Below are 16,549 nucleotides of genomic sequence, written 5' to 3'. Positions count from 1 at the left end.
TTTTTCTTTCTCAAGATTGCTTTGGCTATTCGGGGTCTTTTCTGTTTCCATACAAATTGTGAAATTGTTTGTTCTAGTTCTGTGAAAAAAATCCAAAGCTAAAACCCAGGAGCTGTGCAAACAAAGAAGAGAAAGGGAAATTTCTCCCAGCAGCCTCAGGAGCTGGGAAAACTGGACAGCTACATGTAAAAGAATGAAATTAGAACACTCACTAACACCATACACAAAAATAAACTGAAAATGGATTCAAGACCTAAATGTAAGGCCAGACACTATCAAACTCTTAGAGGAAAACATAGGCAGAGCACTCTTTGACATAAATCACAGCAAGATCCTTTTTGACCCACCTCCTAGAGAAATGGAAATAAAAACAAAAAGAAACAAGTGGGACTTAATTAAACTTAAAAGCTTTTGCACAGCAAAGGAAACCATAAACAAGATGAAGAGACAACCCTCAGAATGGGAGAAAATATTTGCCAATGAAGCAACTGACAAAGGATTAATCTCCAAAATTTACAAGCAGCTCATGCAGCTCAATATCCAAAAAAAACAAACAACCCAATCCAAAAATGGGCAGAAAACCTAAACAGACATTTCTCCAAAGAAGTTATACAGATTACCAACAAACACATGAAAGAATGCTCAACGTCATTAATCATTAGAGAAATGCAAATCAAAACTACAGTGAGATATCATCTCACACCAGTCAGAATGGCCATCATCAAAAAATCTACAAACAACAAATGCTGGAGAGGGTGTGGAGAAAAGGGAACACTCTTGCACTGTTGGTGGGAATGTAAATTGATACAGCCACTATGGAGAACAGTATGGAGGTTCCTTAAAAAACTAAAAATACAACTACCATATGACCCAGCAATCCCACTACTGGGCATATACCCTGAGAAAACCATACTTCAAAAAGAGTCATATACCAAAATGTTCATTGCAGCTCTATTTACAATAGGCAGGACATGGAAGCAACCTACATGTCCACTGACAGATGAATGGATAAAGAAGATGTGGCACATATATGCAATGGAATATTACTCAGTCATATAAAGAAACGAAATTGAGTTATTTGTAGTGAGGTGGATGGACCTAGAGTCTGTCATACAGAGTGAAGGAAGTTCAGAAAGAGAAAAACAAATACCTATGCTAACCCATATATATGGAATCTAAAAAAAAAAAAAAAATGGTCATGAAGAACCTAGGGGCAAGACGGGAATAAAGACGCAGACCTACTGGAGAATGGACTTGAGGATACGGGGAGGGGAAATGGTGAGCTGGAACAAAGCGAGAGAGTGGCATGGACATATATACACTACCAAATGTAAAATAGATAGCTAGTGGGAAGCAGCCGCATAGCACAGGGAGATCAGCTCAGTGCTTTGTGACCACCTAGAGGGGTGGGATAGGGAGGGTGGGAGGGAGGGAGACGCAAGAGGGAAGAGATATGGAGATATATGTTTATGTATATCTGATTCATTTTGTTATAAAGCAGAAACTAACACACCATTGTAAAGCAATTATACTCCAATAAAGATGTTAAACAAATTTTTTTAATTAAATAAATGGAATATAACTCTATATATGCCGCCAAAGTTTATGTTATATAGAAAATATAAGAAGAAAACACTGAGCTTAAGAATCAAAACTTTCCAAAATTTAATATGCATATAGCATAGGTAATATCACATTTACCTTTGGATGTCCAATTCTTTTATTTTTAGCCATCTTATAAAAACATTTTTTAAGATTAACATTGAACTGGGAATTACATTCATGATAGAATTTGTTTCTATTTCCTTGAGATAGTCTAACATTTGCCTTAAACATTTGCAGAGCAACTCCATGGAGAACATTTCAGAACATTTCCTTCAGGCAGGCATTTGAGGATATACATGGACAGTCAGTGTGTGAGATTTAGTCAAGAAAATCCCTCTGAAACAAACTGCTATTTTAAAGCCACACATCACTTTACATGTACTGTTATTCTAGGCCCTGTGAAATATACAGGGTTCTGTCTCCAGTCTATGTCTGCAGCCACTGCTCAGGTGTTCTCTGGACCTCATCATGTCTGGAAATGTTCTCACCTTCAAGATGTCAAAATCTGAGTTTCCATTTTCTGATGATAAACCTGTCTTAGCATTTCTCGTATTTTTTTAACTCCTATTGAACTTGATCATTAATTTATTATCTGTTGCTATTCTTTACCCTGTGCTGTTTTTGCAGCCAGACACTGCTGTTCTGGCTTTACATGTCTGTATCCAACAAGAAAAAAATAATAGCCATTTAAGGGGCATCATTTTTTTGTTACTTTAGAACACCACGTTCCTATGACTTTTTGCCACTCCTGTCCAGAAAATCCTCAGTTTTGAATCTCTCTCACTGTTAATTCTGCCTGTTTCTGTTGCATAATGTTGCAAAACTAATTAGAGCCAGTGAATGAGCAACCCTGTAATTAATGTCTATATCAGAGACACTTCAGTTTCAAAAGTGAGAGAGGATATTATAAAACCGGTATAAACTAGCTCTGTCTAAGAGAAACAAAAGTAGGCCTATTTTCCCATCAGAATTTGTCTTCAGGGATGCTTGAAATTTTCTTATTTTTAAAAAATTTTAGGCATTTCCAGTGTCAGCTTTAAGTTTAAGCTGACAAGAAGTTTAGGCTCAAGAAGTGAATTCCTCTGTCTCATCCCAAATTCAGTTCAACCAGAATCAATTCCTTTCTCCTTCCATGAGAAGACTGAGATCTCACCACCTCAAAATATTTCTCTCTCTCTTCTTAGTCCTTTTCTTTGTCTGAGTTTAAAAAATAGTTCTTCAGTTCTTACTCAAAATTCTTTTCATTGTTCTACTACTTCATTGGCTTTCTTTTGAGGTCAGAGCAGAGGGTTGAGGCTGGCTATCATAATCCCTTGCCTTTCCTCTTCTACTAATCCCAGCCTCCCAGGAGGTAGAAAATATGTCTTTCCAACCCACAGACCTAGGCGTTATCTAGGAGTCCCTCTTTGGTTTTATATACATTTTTTCCACACAGGACTTGCTCATCCATCATGATAGATTCAAGCGAGACTTAAGCAACTGTCACACCCCAGCCTGCTTTCTACAGATGTGTTGGTTGATGGATGAAATTCTGATTTTTTCCAGTGTTGCTACTGGAAGTAGTTAGAAAGTCCAAAGTTAGAAAGTTCAAAGCTGAACTTATTTTTGCCATTGAGCCTACAAATTTTACTAGTCCAAGTGTAAAAATCACTACATGTCCTTATATAGTCATAGTTGTGAAACCTTGGGTCAGTCATAAATGGCCCTCTTTTCAGTATCTCCAGATAAAATTAGTCACCAGGTCTTGAAGGTTGCTCTTCCACCACACTTCTCACACTTATTACCAAGTTGTACGTTATTACTGATACTCTGTCAGATAGCTCCACATTGTCCTTCTGCCAGCTTAATCTTAAAGCGTAACTCTGATCATTTCAAGCCACTGAGCTCTTCGAGAACTTTGTACATTCCTTCTCTTGGACGCTGTTGTACATACAGACCCCTTAGTTTGCATTCATGGCTTTTCTTTCTCTGGCCTCAAAACATACTCCCAGTTATTTTTGCTCACAATATTCCATTAGCCAGTTTGGATGGCATGCTGCTTCCTAATTGCGACCAAAATGGTCATTTTGTTCCTCCCTCTAGGGACATCTTCTGTTGAAACTCCATATTCTTAAGTCCTTTATCGTAGTCAGTATCTTCCCATGAGAAATGGTTTACTCTCCAACCAGATGTGAATTCTCCTTTCTTTAATTCCCATGTTCTTACTATTTTTACTTTTTGTCTCATAAATATTATTTGTGTACTGTTTTATCCTCCTCATAGAGTATTATTTTCTAAAGAAAAGGATGTATGCTTAACCCATGGTTAAAACACTGGGACACCATTCTTACTTACACTAGTCAATCATTTATTGCTTGTACAAATGTGACTATTTGATTGTAGTAGAAATATGTATACAACTGTCATGTAAAAATAATATTAGATCTCTCTGCAAAGTTGTTTTCAATAATCAGGTAGCAAGTATCATTTTACCTAATAAATAGTTAAAAGGATTGATGCATGAAGAAAGTACAGGATTTATTCACAGATGAGTCCCAGTCTCTGTTAGAACTTGAAAGAGATACTAGGTCCTTTATACTCCTCTTTCCCTGTTCATTTTAAACAGAGCCCACCATATGCATGCAAACTGCTGCAGTCATTCATTAAGTAAATTCAACCTCTCATTTTCCTTAAATCATCGCTGATTTGAGCTTACTGTTTTCTCAACTTAGGCCTAAGAAAATTATGGCCAGTTATTCATTCTCTAATTAACCTAAAAGTGAACTATATTTCATTGCTTGTAGGATGGTATGGGAAATCTGAGAGTCACCAAGAAGGGAATCCGACTTGAAGGTATATCTGAGTTTCTACTTCCATTGTATGTGAAAGAAATTCATTCCCGAAAGGTATGTGATACTGGCTTTGGCTTACTGTAAAAGATAATTTAGAGGTTATGTTTTAGCTTAAAATAGGAGGACAGTTACCCCTTATCTCTTCAGTATGCGTTTAGTTATTTTAAGCTAAAGACTTATTTGAAGAAATCAAAACAATGAAGCAATTGAAAAACCAGTGGAGAAGTTAGTTTCAAACTGACAAATTAGAGAGCCATTTCAAATTAAACTGCAGTGTTGCGCTTGTTAGTCTACAAAATATGCCCCTCTGTTTTCAATGGACATTAAAAATCCAGTTATATTAATTCCAAAAGGGGCATTTAACATATTTTGAGTAATTTCTGCAAGAACCTTGACTTGAATAAATGATATTAATTCAATGTATTTTACATCTTTTCAGCTTTAAGGGACATGCATTTTCTAAAAGAGGTGACAAAAAGTCTTAGTACAGAAATTAACTTTATTTCTGGATGTACATTATTTAAAACCAGTAAGAATATTTATTCTTTCAAATGTATGTGTGTATGTGTGTGTGCTATGTGTGTTTTATCACCTAGCAGCATGCTAAAAATCAAAACATTATAGCTTAGACATTGTTCATTTTTGCTTAAGTGTGTTATTTCTCAGAAGGTAGTATCTTTGGTACATCAGAATCTCACTAGACTCTTTCAAATGTAATAGGCTTTCCCCTGGGATATGTGTGTATGTGTGGAAATAAATTTAGTAAAACAGAATAATTAGAAAGATTGTTATATAAAATGTGGAAAGATTACTAACCTTATTTCATAAATATGAAAGTATATTTTAGACTAGAATGTTTTAATATTAGCAATATATTAGCAAATGAGTTGCATAGTAAGCCAAAATTTTATAATTTGCTTCGAGGCTATTTTTCCCTTAAATATCAAAGTGAACACAGAACAAAGGATTCTTTTTCATAAAAATTCTAATTAGGATAATTATATTAAGTTTAAATTTTATTTTGTTATGTGTGAACTTGCAGAGCTTCCTAATATACTATATTGACTGCTACTCTGGGTACTGGAAATTTTTTATTAAGATTACTTTCTGGATTTTGGTCAGAGAATAAATAATACGATAGACACATGTATGAACACCTGACCTTACTGATTAAACTATTAAAACTAATTAAACTTAAAATAAAAAGTTTGTTTGGTGTTTTTATTTGATTTGATTGTTAGGAAAACTGAAAACAAATAGCACGCTTACACATATTAGCATCTTCCCTTTGATTGGAAGTTATCACCACTCAGTTATTTTCTGGTTCCTTGTGTTTGGCACCACTAAACAGTTTCATATTTGAAGAAATGAAAACTCATACTTGGAAATAAAAACAGTACTTAACATAGGACAAAGGTGAGAGTCATCATAGGCAGGACCTTCTTTGAAAATGTATCCTATTGATAAGTCTGGGGACGGCAAAAAAAAAAAAAGATTTATCTTCAAAACCATTTTAGACCAATTTGGAGCAGCTTCCTGGGAGTACAGTTTAGAGAAGGATTGTGAAGCCCTCTGCCAGCAGGAGGGTCATAGAATTTACCTTCCTAGTAGGAACATTTTTGAGAGCAAGCAACAGGTGTAAACGAGGATACTCCTGGGAAACGGGGATGTATGTTCACTCCAAATATGGACCAAATAAGAAAGATTCACTGATGTTATAGCATTAAAATGTGAGGTGGTGGCAGATGGGCTTTCTAACCTTTATCCCTGGGAAAGTTCACAAGCATTTCTAAAACTCGCCGTATTGATGGAAATCTATATGCTCCCTTTCACGTCCCCAGTCCTGTCGCTTCTCGTCTGGTTATCATTTGCCCCTCAGTAACCGCGAAGCTTGATACAGCCCAGGCAGGTGGCAGCATGTTCCATCAGCAGTCAGACGGGAGGACTGGTTAGAGAACGGAAAAAGAAGGAGACTCATTTATTCCTTGGAAATGTCTCTACTCACATACCACAAAAAAATAAATATTTAAAATAAAGAGAAATATATCTTTTATAAGCAGTCCCCATATTAGGATTCTCTTGTCCATGAATGCATGCAGTTGTTTTTTCTCTGCCGTGAAGTTTATTCACTGTTTCAAAAAGCCAGCCACAATGTTCCTGAGCCTTAATTTTCTCATTAATAAAGTGAGTTTGGTAGAAACTTACCAAAATACGTGATTCTTAGGTTAAGAAAGAACACAACAAATTCAGTAATACTAGTAGAGATGAGGTTTTACATTATTTTTTTAATTCCACTTAGTTCAGTCTTTCCACACATTTTCATGTATTCAAATGTTTTTATGATAAAATGTCAAAATTCCTGTAGGTAATATAAGAAAATATATTAAATTCAACAGGTACTTACAAAGATTCAATTAAGCTGAGAAAAATAGTAGTGTACAAACAATTTTGATTTGTGAAGATTTTTTTCCTGCAGTTTTGATTTGTGTGTGTTTTCCTGCACTAATGCCAGTGGATTGCCTTCTTTCTATTTAGCCAGTATTCCACTCTGAAATAAAGAATTTTCTTATTTAAAATTATTTTCTGGTTACATAGGTATTTATTTAATCCTATACATGGAAATGTAATACATTTCTATTGGTCAGAAAATGCAGTTGCCCACAGACAGACACACCTAGCCTCCTAACTTAATAAACCATGGGCTGTTTCTACCCTACAGGCTAACTGTAGGGTAGTTGGCTGTCTCCACCACCAAATTTCTATAGATATTTGAAATTCTACTATTATCCAATGCAGTTTACTCTCTTATTCATGCTTAAAAAAAAAAAACTTTTTAAGTGGCTGATCATATCAGCACACAGAAAAACATATTCTGTGTTTAAAGTGTCTTAGAATTCAATGCATCTTCAAAATTAACATTATTTTCAGAGAGTAGGTACTGAACATTTGTGAAGTTAACTATATAGTTTTCTTTAGATACAAAATATTCGAAGAACTTGGGATTTGACCTTGCATATATTATAACATTCTGAATGGGTCTTTAATGCATGTGGTCTAACATTAGGTTAAATATTTGAAATATCAGGAAATCAGGACTTGTAATCACCAGTTTTTTAATGTAATTGAAAAGTTTCTCAAGGTTTCATGAATTCAGAGTGCTCAGGTGGTTAGATCATCTATATTTCACTGATTCTTACCAGAAAAAAATTGCATCATGAGTTCTCTAGGACTATCTTAAGTATTATCCAACTTCATCTGATATTAACTGAATACCTCTCTTATTTTTTTCTGTTTAAGCCTCCTCAGTTAAGGTGATACCTCACTATTGCCCCTCATCCCAGCATCCTGCATGACAGATTGATAATTGTGTCAGGGGAATGGCTACCAGATAATTCCAATTCCTGTAATTCCACAGCAAAACAAAGAAGTCTGCATTTTTTTTAGGATTCCTGTGTTAGCAGAGCTGTGAGCAATGTTCTACCCTCTCTTCACTTCCAGTCATTTCACTTGGCTTCAGAGCTGTGATACTAACTGCGTTCTTGGTTACAATCAGTTTTTCATCTCCTGTGTTCAGTTCTTCTTTATAGAATTCAGACGCAAAGCCATGGAGCCAGGCAAGTTCAGCAAACCTCTTCCCTGGTTACACAACATGATAAGTCTCCTGACCCTGTGTCCTTCAGCTACCTTGGCAAATCTCCTCTATTCAGGTTTCTTTCTCCCACGCAAACCAATCATAAATAGATATCTGCAAGCTTCTATAATCTTTTTATTATTATCATTCTTATTATTATTTCACATTCAGATGTTTAATACTGATGAACTTTATTATTTACTGTAATGTCTTTATTCAAGTTAAAACACACACATGCACACAAATCATCCCCAAATCTTTACACTCAAGAAAAAAAAACCTGTTAACATATGGTGAACATCATGACAGTTATATAATTATACATTTGCACAAATAAAAAAGATAAAACAATAAAAATAAAAAAGATAAATATATAGGGAGACATGTACCTGCTATTTATAATTAGTATGTTATACATAATTATATAGAAGAAACATAAACTGACATAAATTGGAAAGAATTGCTGACCTTAACTATTTTTTTACCACAAAAATGTTTTTTTTTTTTTTTTATAGCTACTTTATTTATTTATTTCTTTTTATTTTTGGCTGTGTTGGGTCTTCGGTTCGTGCGAGGGCTTTCTCTAGTTACGGCAAGTGGGGGCCACTCTTCATCGCGGTGCAGGGACCGCTCTTCATCGCGGTGCGCGGGCCTTTCACTATCGCGGCCCCTCCCGTTGCGGGGCACAGGCTCCAGACGCGCAGGCTCAGTAGTTGTGGCTCACGGGCCCAGCTGGTCCGTGGCATGTGGGATCTTCCCAGACCAGGGCTCGAACCCGCGTCCCCTGCATTAGCAGGCAGATTCTCAACCACTGCGCCACCAGGGAAGCCCCAAAAATGTTTTTTTTTAAACTGTCTTTATGGTTAAGAATAAAAGACGACGAAAACCATTAGGAAGCTGGATGCATTAGCTCCATGTTTTCATTTCAGACAGTGTTCATTAACTCCCTGCAGTGCAATTTGGGGTGACTAGCTTTCCTCCAGTTTGTCTTCACCCCTATTCATTTTCAGTTTTTTTTGATAATTATATGATTTTAACTTTGTCAGAGTTCATAATATTTACATTCTGTTCTGCAGATTTAATTGCCTTGGCACTTTGGTCTTAACTCACAATACAGATGCCTGCCATTCTCAACACCAGTCCTTTTTTTATGGATTCTCCAGGATTGAGTTCATTATTCAAATCATTCCTTCCTTTCTTGTATTTCATTGTTAATTAGTTTTGTGTGTTTGTTTGCTGATACTTGAAATATTGCATGCGAAAGGTGTCTGACTGTTGTCTTTATTCTTTTCTGGAATGTTATTAATGGTTCATCCCTTCTTTTCCTGTTAGCTCATTGCTCTGTGGAATTCTAGCACTGAATATTGCCATAAAAAAGTCTCAGGAAAGTCTGGTATTTTTTTCCTGTTGATGACAGGCACGTTCTGCCTGGATGTCTGATACATTTTTGCCATTTCATTTCTTTAATTTCAGAAACCTTTTCTATATTATATCACTCAATATCTTTCAGTTACATTTGTTAAGGTTTTCAGAGAAAGCAATAATTCTTATGTTGGATCTTCTTTGTCCTCCACAGCTATCATAATTTCTCTAATTATTTTAAACTTTGTATGTTTCCTCTGAATACAAGTAAGTTATTATCTAGAGCAGTGGTCCCCAACCTTTTTGGCGCCAGAGACCAGTTTTGTGGAAGACAATTTTTCCATGGACCGGGGTGGCAGGGGGATGGTTTCGGGATGATTCAAGCACATTACATTTATTGTGCACTTTATTTCTATTATTATTACACTGTAATATATAATGAAATAATTATACAAATCATCATAATGCTGACAGGAGGCGGAGCTCAGGCGGTTATGCAAGCGATGGGGAGCAGCTATAAATACAGACGAAGCTTCCCTTGCTCGCCCGCTGCTCACTTCATGCTGTGCGGCTCTGTTCCTAACAGGCCACCTACCGGTACCAGTCCGTGGCCCAGGGGTTGGGGACCACTGATCTAGAGTCTGTCTTCTCTGCCATTAGTTTATTTTTCTCTGTATGAATTTTGCCTTTGCTCTAATTCATGTATTTTATGTATAAGGGTGTTGTTTCCACTCTCAGAATTTTCCTTAGGTCCACAGTCTTTTAAATCTTTACAGGTTGTTTTATTGTGTTCAAGCTATGGTTTTATTAAAATCCAAAATTTTAAATACTAAAACTTAAGGTTCTTTCCTTACCTAGTTTGCATTATCCCTAATGAGTACAATTTGAGGTAGGAAAATTACTTTCTGGCAACTTTGTTTGTTTCCCTTGAGAGATTGTTGATGGGAAGGGCAAGCTAGACTGTGAGTAAATGCCTTGTGCCAACCAGACTTGGACTCTGTTAATTCCATGGGTCTAAGTGGCCCTTTTTGCCTCTGTAGATTTCTTCCAATGACATATACAGTCTGGTAGATTTTTCCAGTACTGTCTACTCTACTACCTTCTTTCCTCTACCCAGATCAGTTTATTTGGGTTACACTTCTCAGAAATATGTCAACATTTGTTCTTTTCTTCTGGGACATGAGTGAAAATAGGGCAGGGATACATACTATATGCTACTATGAAGTAATCTTTCTTTTCTTGGCTTTCACTTTTTCAAGTTTATGACACAAGCTTGTATCAAAAATTGATGGCTGTTCCAAGAAAAATCTGATTTTTAAAAGAAATAATTTTTGTTTAAGTTGTTAAGTAATGAGGGAGAGTTTTTGAAACTTTTCTATTTTGATGTATTGTATTAGGTAGGATCCTTCCTTCCTCCCTCCCGTCCTCCCTTCTTCCTTTTCTTTTTTCTTTTTTCCTTCCTTCCTTTTTTACTTCCTTCATGACCAATAGTCCCCAATACCATAATTTGAATAGTCCATTTTTCCCATCGCTGATTTGTAGTACAACTTTCCTCATATACTACATTCTTAAATGTACGTAGATTTATTTATGGCCCCTCTATCTGTTCTGTTGATATATTTGGACTAAAACCAAACTGTAAGTTTAAGGAACTGTTACAGCAAGTTCTTTTTTATTGCTCTTTTTCAAAACCTTTTGACTATTGTGCATTTTCTCTTCCAAATGAACTTAATAATCAGCTGTCAAGTTTCATAAAAATTCCAATTGGAAACTTAATTATGGTTGCATTTAATTTGAGAAAATTGACATCTTTATAGTTTTGAGATTTTTCTATCTAGAAATATGGCTTCTCTCCTGATTTTTTTTCTTTTGAGAACTTACTTTGTGTTGTTCAGGAACATTTCTTAACATTCTTTTTCATATAAGCATTACAAGTTTCTTGTCAATCACTTTATGGTTCATATTGTGTATGAGAATGGGTTTTCCATTCCTTTTTCTCTTCACCTTTGTGCTTGTGGAGAAAAACTGTTCCTTTTGGTGTTGTGAATGTAAGCTGGCCATTTTCTTGAAATTTTTTCATTTCTATTATATTTCAAATCATTTTTGTGGCTGTTCGACAGATAATGGTTTTTAACACTAGCTAACATTCAGCATAGAGTAAATTTCTGAAGTCCAATTCCTGGCTTCAAATCCTGGCTCTGTTACTTAGCAGTTGTGACTTGTTACCTTATTTTACCTCTCTGTGCCTTACTTTTATCATCTGCAAAATAAAGTTCATAGTAGCCCCTAATATTTTTAGGGACTAGAGTGTTATGGTTTTTATTCAAAGACATAAACGAGGTAAAACCTTTACCACAGAGTCCAACACAAGAAACAGTATTGCTTATTATTTTTAATGAAAGCCAAACATTATACTAAATCCTTTGCATATTTTTCATCCTTTGCATATATTTAATCCTCACTATGTGATGAGTATTATGATCAAAGACAGTATATTTTAAAAGTAGAATATAAGAATTTGCTAACACATTGCAAATGGGATGTGAGAATAAGAGAGAATCACATACGATATCAAGGTTTTTTGTTCTGAGTAGTCACTATTAGCCAATTTGGGGCAAAGTAGGGAGTGGGGGAAGATTTTGAGCACAATTTAGGAGCTGATAATTTTGTCTACTAGAAGAGCAGGCATTTCAAGTTAGCAGGTGGCTATCTGAGTGTAGATTTCATGTTGAGGTATAAGCTCGAGACACAAATTAGAAACATTTTTATATCAATATTAATATCTATATCTATCTATCTATCTAATTTAAATACATGATATCAAGACAAGAATATCAGTAAGTAAGTGTGGATAGAATACTGAATATTCTATCTATAATCACTATAATCCATCACTCCAATATTGAAGAGTTTGGAAAGAAGTGTAAGAACCAACCACAGACTAAGAAGGAGAGATTGATGAAGTAGTAAGAAAACCAAGAGAGTATGGTATCCTGAAAGGAAAGAGAAGAAAGTGTTTCCAAGTTGATAGAGTGAAGAACTGTTTCTGATGGGTCAAGTAACATGAAGTCTGAAAATCCATCCTTCTATTATTAGCTTGATTATAGTCTAGTCAGAAATCAATGTTTCTTCCATATTTTTAGATATCTATCCATGTAATTTTTATTATTTCTCTCATTTAATATATTCAGTGGATTCCATGAAAAGGTATCTAAATGTCAAAGCAACAACACTGTGAGGTGAACAGAGCAGATAATTTTATTGCCATTTTGCCAATACTTTACCTCAAGACTTAGGGAATTTAAGTGATGTGTCCAATGTCTGAGGACTCAAAAGTGAGCCAGAACTCACATCTCAAGTCATTGCTTCTTGTTCTATCCACCTCGTCTTTGCAAAAGTTTCTTCTATAGTTGTCTCTCTGTAAATTGTAGACCTGCTGTTCTAAATAATTAATGACTGTAAATATTTACAGTCTGACAGCACTAGAAATAATAGGACTTTAAGTTCCTCGGGTTTTTTTTTATTATTGGAGTATAGTTGATTTACAATGTTGTGTTAGTTTCTGCTGTAGAGCAAAATGAGTCAGTTATACATATACATACATCCACTCTTATTTTAGATTCTATTCCATATAGGTCATTATGGAGTATTGAATAGAGTTCTGTGTGCTATAAGAATAGTAGTTCTTATTAATTGTCTATTTCATATATATAGTAGTGTGTATATGTCAACCCCAATTTATCCCTCCCCCCTTTTCCCCCTTGGTAACCATAAGTTTGTTTTCTACATCTGTGACTCAATTTCTGTTTTGTAAATATCTTCATTTGTATCATTTTTTTAGATTCCACATATAAGTGATATCATATGATATTTGTCTTTCTCTGTCTGACTTACTTCACTCAGTATGATAATCTCTGGGTCCATCCATGTCACTGCAAATGGCATTATTTTGTTCTTTTTTATGGCTGAGTAATATTCCATTGTATATATGTACCACATTTTCTTTATCCATTTTTCCATCAGTGGACATTTAGGTTGTTTCCATATCCTGGCTATTGTAAATAGTGCTGCAGTGAATATTGAGGTGCATGTATCCTTTCAAATTACAGTTTTCTATGGATATGTGCCCAGGAGTGGGATTGCAGGGTCATATGGTAGCTTTATTTTTAGTTTTTTAAGGAATCTCCATACTGTCCTCCATAGTGGCTGTACCAATTTACATTCCTCAGTTTTGATGAACTTAAGCCTCTTCTGTTATATTTAACAAACATCTACAAATAATTAATCTGAGCCTCTTTATTGAGGTTATGTGTACATGCTGGTTAAGGAACACTAGTAGTGAATACAGAAAAGAAAACACACATTTGTGCAACAAAGTGCTTTTCAGTGTTTGTAAATTCAGACATCTTTGGTAAAATCCACTCAAAGCTGAAGAAAATATCTAAGTACAAGGATAAAAATAAATAATTATATACAGTTTTTTAAGTGGTTCATAGACGCCCCTCAACCATGTGTCAACAGATGAAAACACTGAAACCACCTATGTAACTACTCACTACAGTTTAATAATCCTGAACATTAAACTTTGCAGGTTTACAAAGCATTTTTATACATATTACCTTACTTAATTCATACTGCTATACAGGAGGAGATATTGTCTTCATTTGCATATGGCAATTTAGCTATCTCAATTTGTGCAAAGAAAAGTCTTAATACTATGACTCAAACCTAAATTCCCCATTCTGATTCATTGCTTTTAAACGATTCATAAAATTAAAAATTATTCCAGGTATAAAGGAAGAATATATCTTAGGTAACTCTATAGATAGTCTCATTTGACCAATGAAAAATTTTATTTGAAAGGAAAATTAAAACCTTTGAGCTATCAGAAGATACATTTTAAGTACTGATTAAAAATGTGTGTCTTATTACTTGTCCAAAATAAAAAAAATTATCTTTCATTACCAAATTAAAAAAATTTTTAAAAACAATTCATCGTATTCTCCAAAGTAATTTTTTTACATATTCTCCAGGAATTCCATATTTCTATTTCTGTGTATGCTGTTCTGGGCTAGACCCACAGAAGAAAGAATGTGAATAATTTCAACACAATGAATCTTGTTTAAAAATAAGCCAAAAAAATAGCATGGTAGGAAATCCTCATTAAGCTAGGACACGGTTTGTTGTTGCTAAATATATAAGTGTAGGTGAGCTTGGTTATAGAAATTCAGTAATCCACGGAGTTAAAAAAAAATGTAGGAGGTTCTAAAAGGAATTCTACTTACCGTATATTTTTTCCAGAGATGATACTATTGTTCTCTCACAGGTGTTGTCTCTCAGACACTGCAGAAGCCTTACAAAGACATGAAGATTCCCTCCTTACCTCAAATGTAGTTGTTTTTATAAACAAACACATAAACCAATTACCTGTAGTGTCCCATCTCGTTCTCTACCAAACACACACACACACACACACACACACATAAACACACACACGTACACACTTAGCCCTACACTTACTTCTTCCTCCAGAAAAGATGTGAGATAATGAGATAGCAAACCTAGAACAAAAGGGAAGCACATTATTTTTTATTTTGTAGTTCCTTGTCCTTAGAAGTCAGGCCTGAGAACTGAGTATGGGAACAATCTTAGTGACAATATTTTTACTTTCAATTGGGCCTTCCATACTAAATAACTATTCATGGGTCAAGTTTGTATGCTTCCATATGAAAGTATATGAGCTGTACTTTGAAGAATGATTGAGATTTTGATTCTAAATTAGATAATTTGTGAGCAAGAAAATAGTTTATAGAAGACATAGTTTTTTTCAGGAAAAAGTGAGTAGAGCAATTTGGTTTGATTGAGGAATCCTGTGAGGTAACAGTCTCAAACCCAGGCACGCATACCCCTGTGGGTGTTCCAAGACTATGCATGGGGTACTGATGCATGGAGATCTATTTCCTGAGTCTCAAGTTTCAAATGCACTTGTTCCTAAATTTGATCTGCCCAAGAATGACCCTGTAGCTGCTACTTCTCTTTTTTCCAACTTCTCTACCAATACCACGTCCATTATTTTTCAAAAGTAACAGATAACTGTCATCAATCCTTTGTTTTTACATTAAAAAATATATTGCTCAGGACATAAAAAGTTGAAAATGGGGGATGAGTGGTTGGCTAAACAAAGGGGGAGTATGAGGACACATTGCACCTGAATTAAAAGTAAAAAGATAGATAGATTGATATGTAGACGGATGTAAAAAAGTAGAGAGAAGAAAGTACTAGTCGCTAGATAAGAACTATTGAAGGAGAAGCCTATCCATCCAGGTTATATGGATGGCAAAATCCTCTGTCTTAGAATTATAAATCAAAAATAAGTTAGTTATCATGGGATAATATTAATACATTTATTTGAAATGAAACATTCAAATATTTTTCTGATAGAAAGTAAGGCTGGGTTTACTGATGAATTAGGTTATATGGCAAACATGTTCTGTCATTTGGATAAGCTCAATGCAGGGCTCCACAAAATTGGAGCATTCTACAAAATATATTTAAAACACATATATAATATGTAGGGTCAGATATTTTATCCCTTGCAAAAAACAAACTTTTGATACCAAAAATATTTCAAATACCAGCTTAAAAATATTCAAGGACATATAGTTTAAAAAATATATTTTAGGAAATGAGTGAGCAAAAAAATATTTGACGAACATGGATATAAAGGAGCAGAGAAACATTGATTTGGAATGCAGCTTAGGGCTTCACACATGCAGGGTTTGAATGCTAAGGAATTTGGAATTTATCCTCAAGGCAATGAAACTCTAAAGTGCCTATGTTATCTTACATTTGCTTAGTTTACTATATTTCAAATTAATAAAATGCATTTTTTTTTGCAAATAACAAAAGCTCTCCACTCTTTACCCTTATTTTGTGTTACTGCATTTTAATGCGTTAGATAATCATTCTTTTAATATTTCTAAGAGAGTGATAGAAATTTTATTAAAAAGCACTATACTGAGTCACAAATAAAGACATAATGTTTTAAATAGAAATATTCAGTATCTTAATATTAAAATTTGTTACTCAGTTATTACAAATTAAATATTGTTTTTAGCTG

The 16,549-nt window shown here is 34.7% G+C and overlaps 1 protein-coding gene across 3 annotated transcripts in view; it reads left to right on the top strand.

The window, feature by feature from the left end:
- Positions 1-16,549, top strand: part of SGCZ (sarcoglycan zeta) — a 314,292-nt gene that overhangs the window by 155,388 nt on the left and 142,355 nt on the right. For 2 of the 3 annotated variants that reach the window (XM_028164508.2, XM_007174038.2), the window contains exon 2: positions 4,389-4,490. The exons of the other annotated variant lie outside the window; for it this stretch is intronic. In XM_028164508.2, the coding sequence (XP_028020309.2) occupies positions 4,389-4,490 (102 nt within the window). The remainder of the gene's footprint in view (positions 1-4,388; positions 4,491-16,549) is intronic. 3 annotated transcript variants of the gene reach the window in all.

This window comes from Balaenoptera acutorostrata, chromosome 21 (assembly GCF_949987535.1).
Source record: "Balaenoptera acutorostrata chromosome 21, mBalAcu1.1, whole genome shotgun sequence".
NCBI lineage: Eukaryota > Metazoa > Chordata > Mammalia > Artiodactyla > Balaenopteridae > Balaenoptera > Balaenoptera acutorostrata.
The sequence above is the reverse complement of the archived record's forward strand: the minus strand, read 5'-3'. Positions and strand labels throughout refer to the sequence as shown.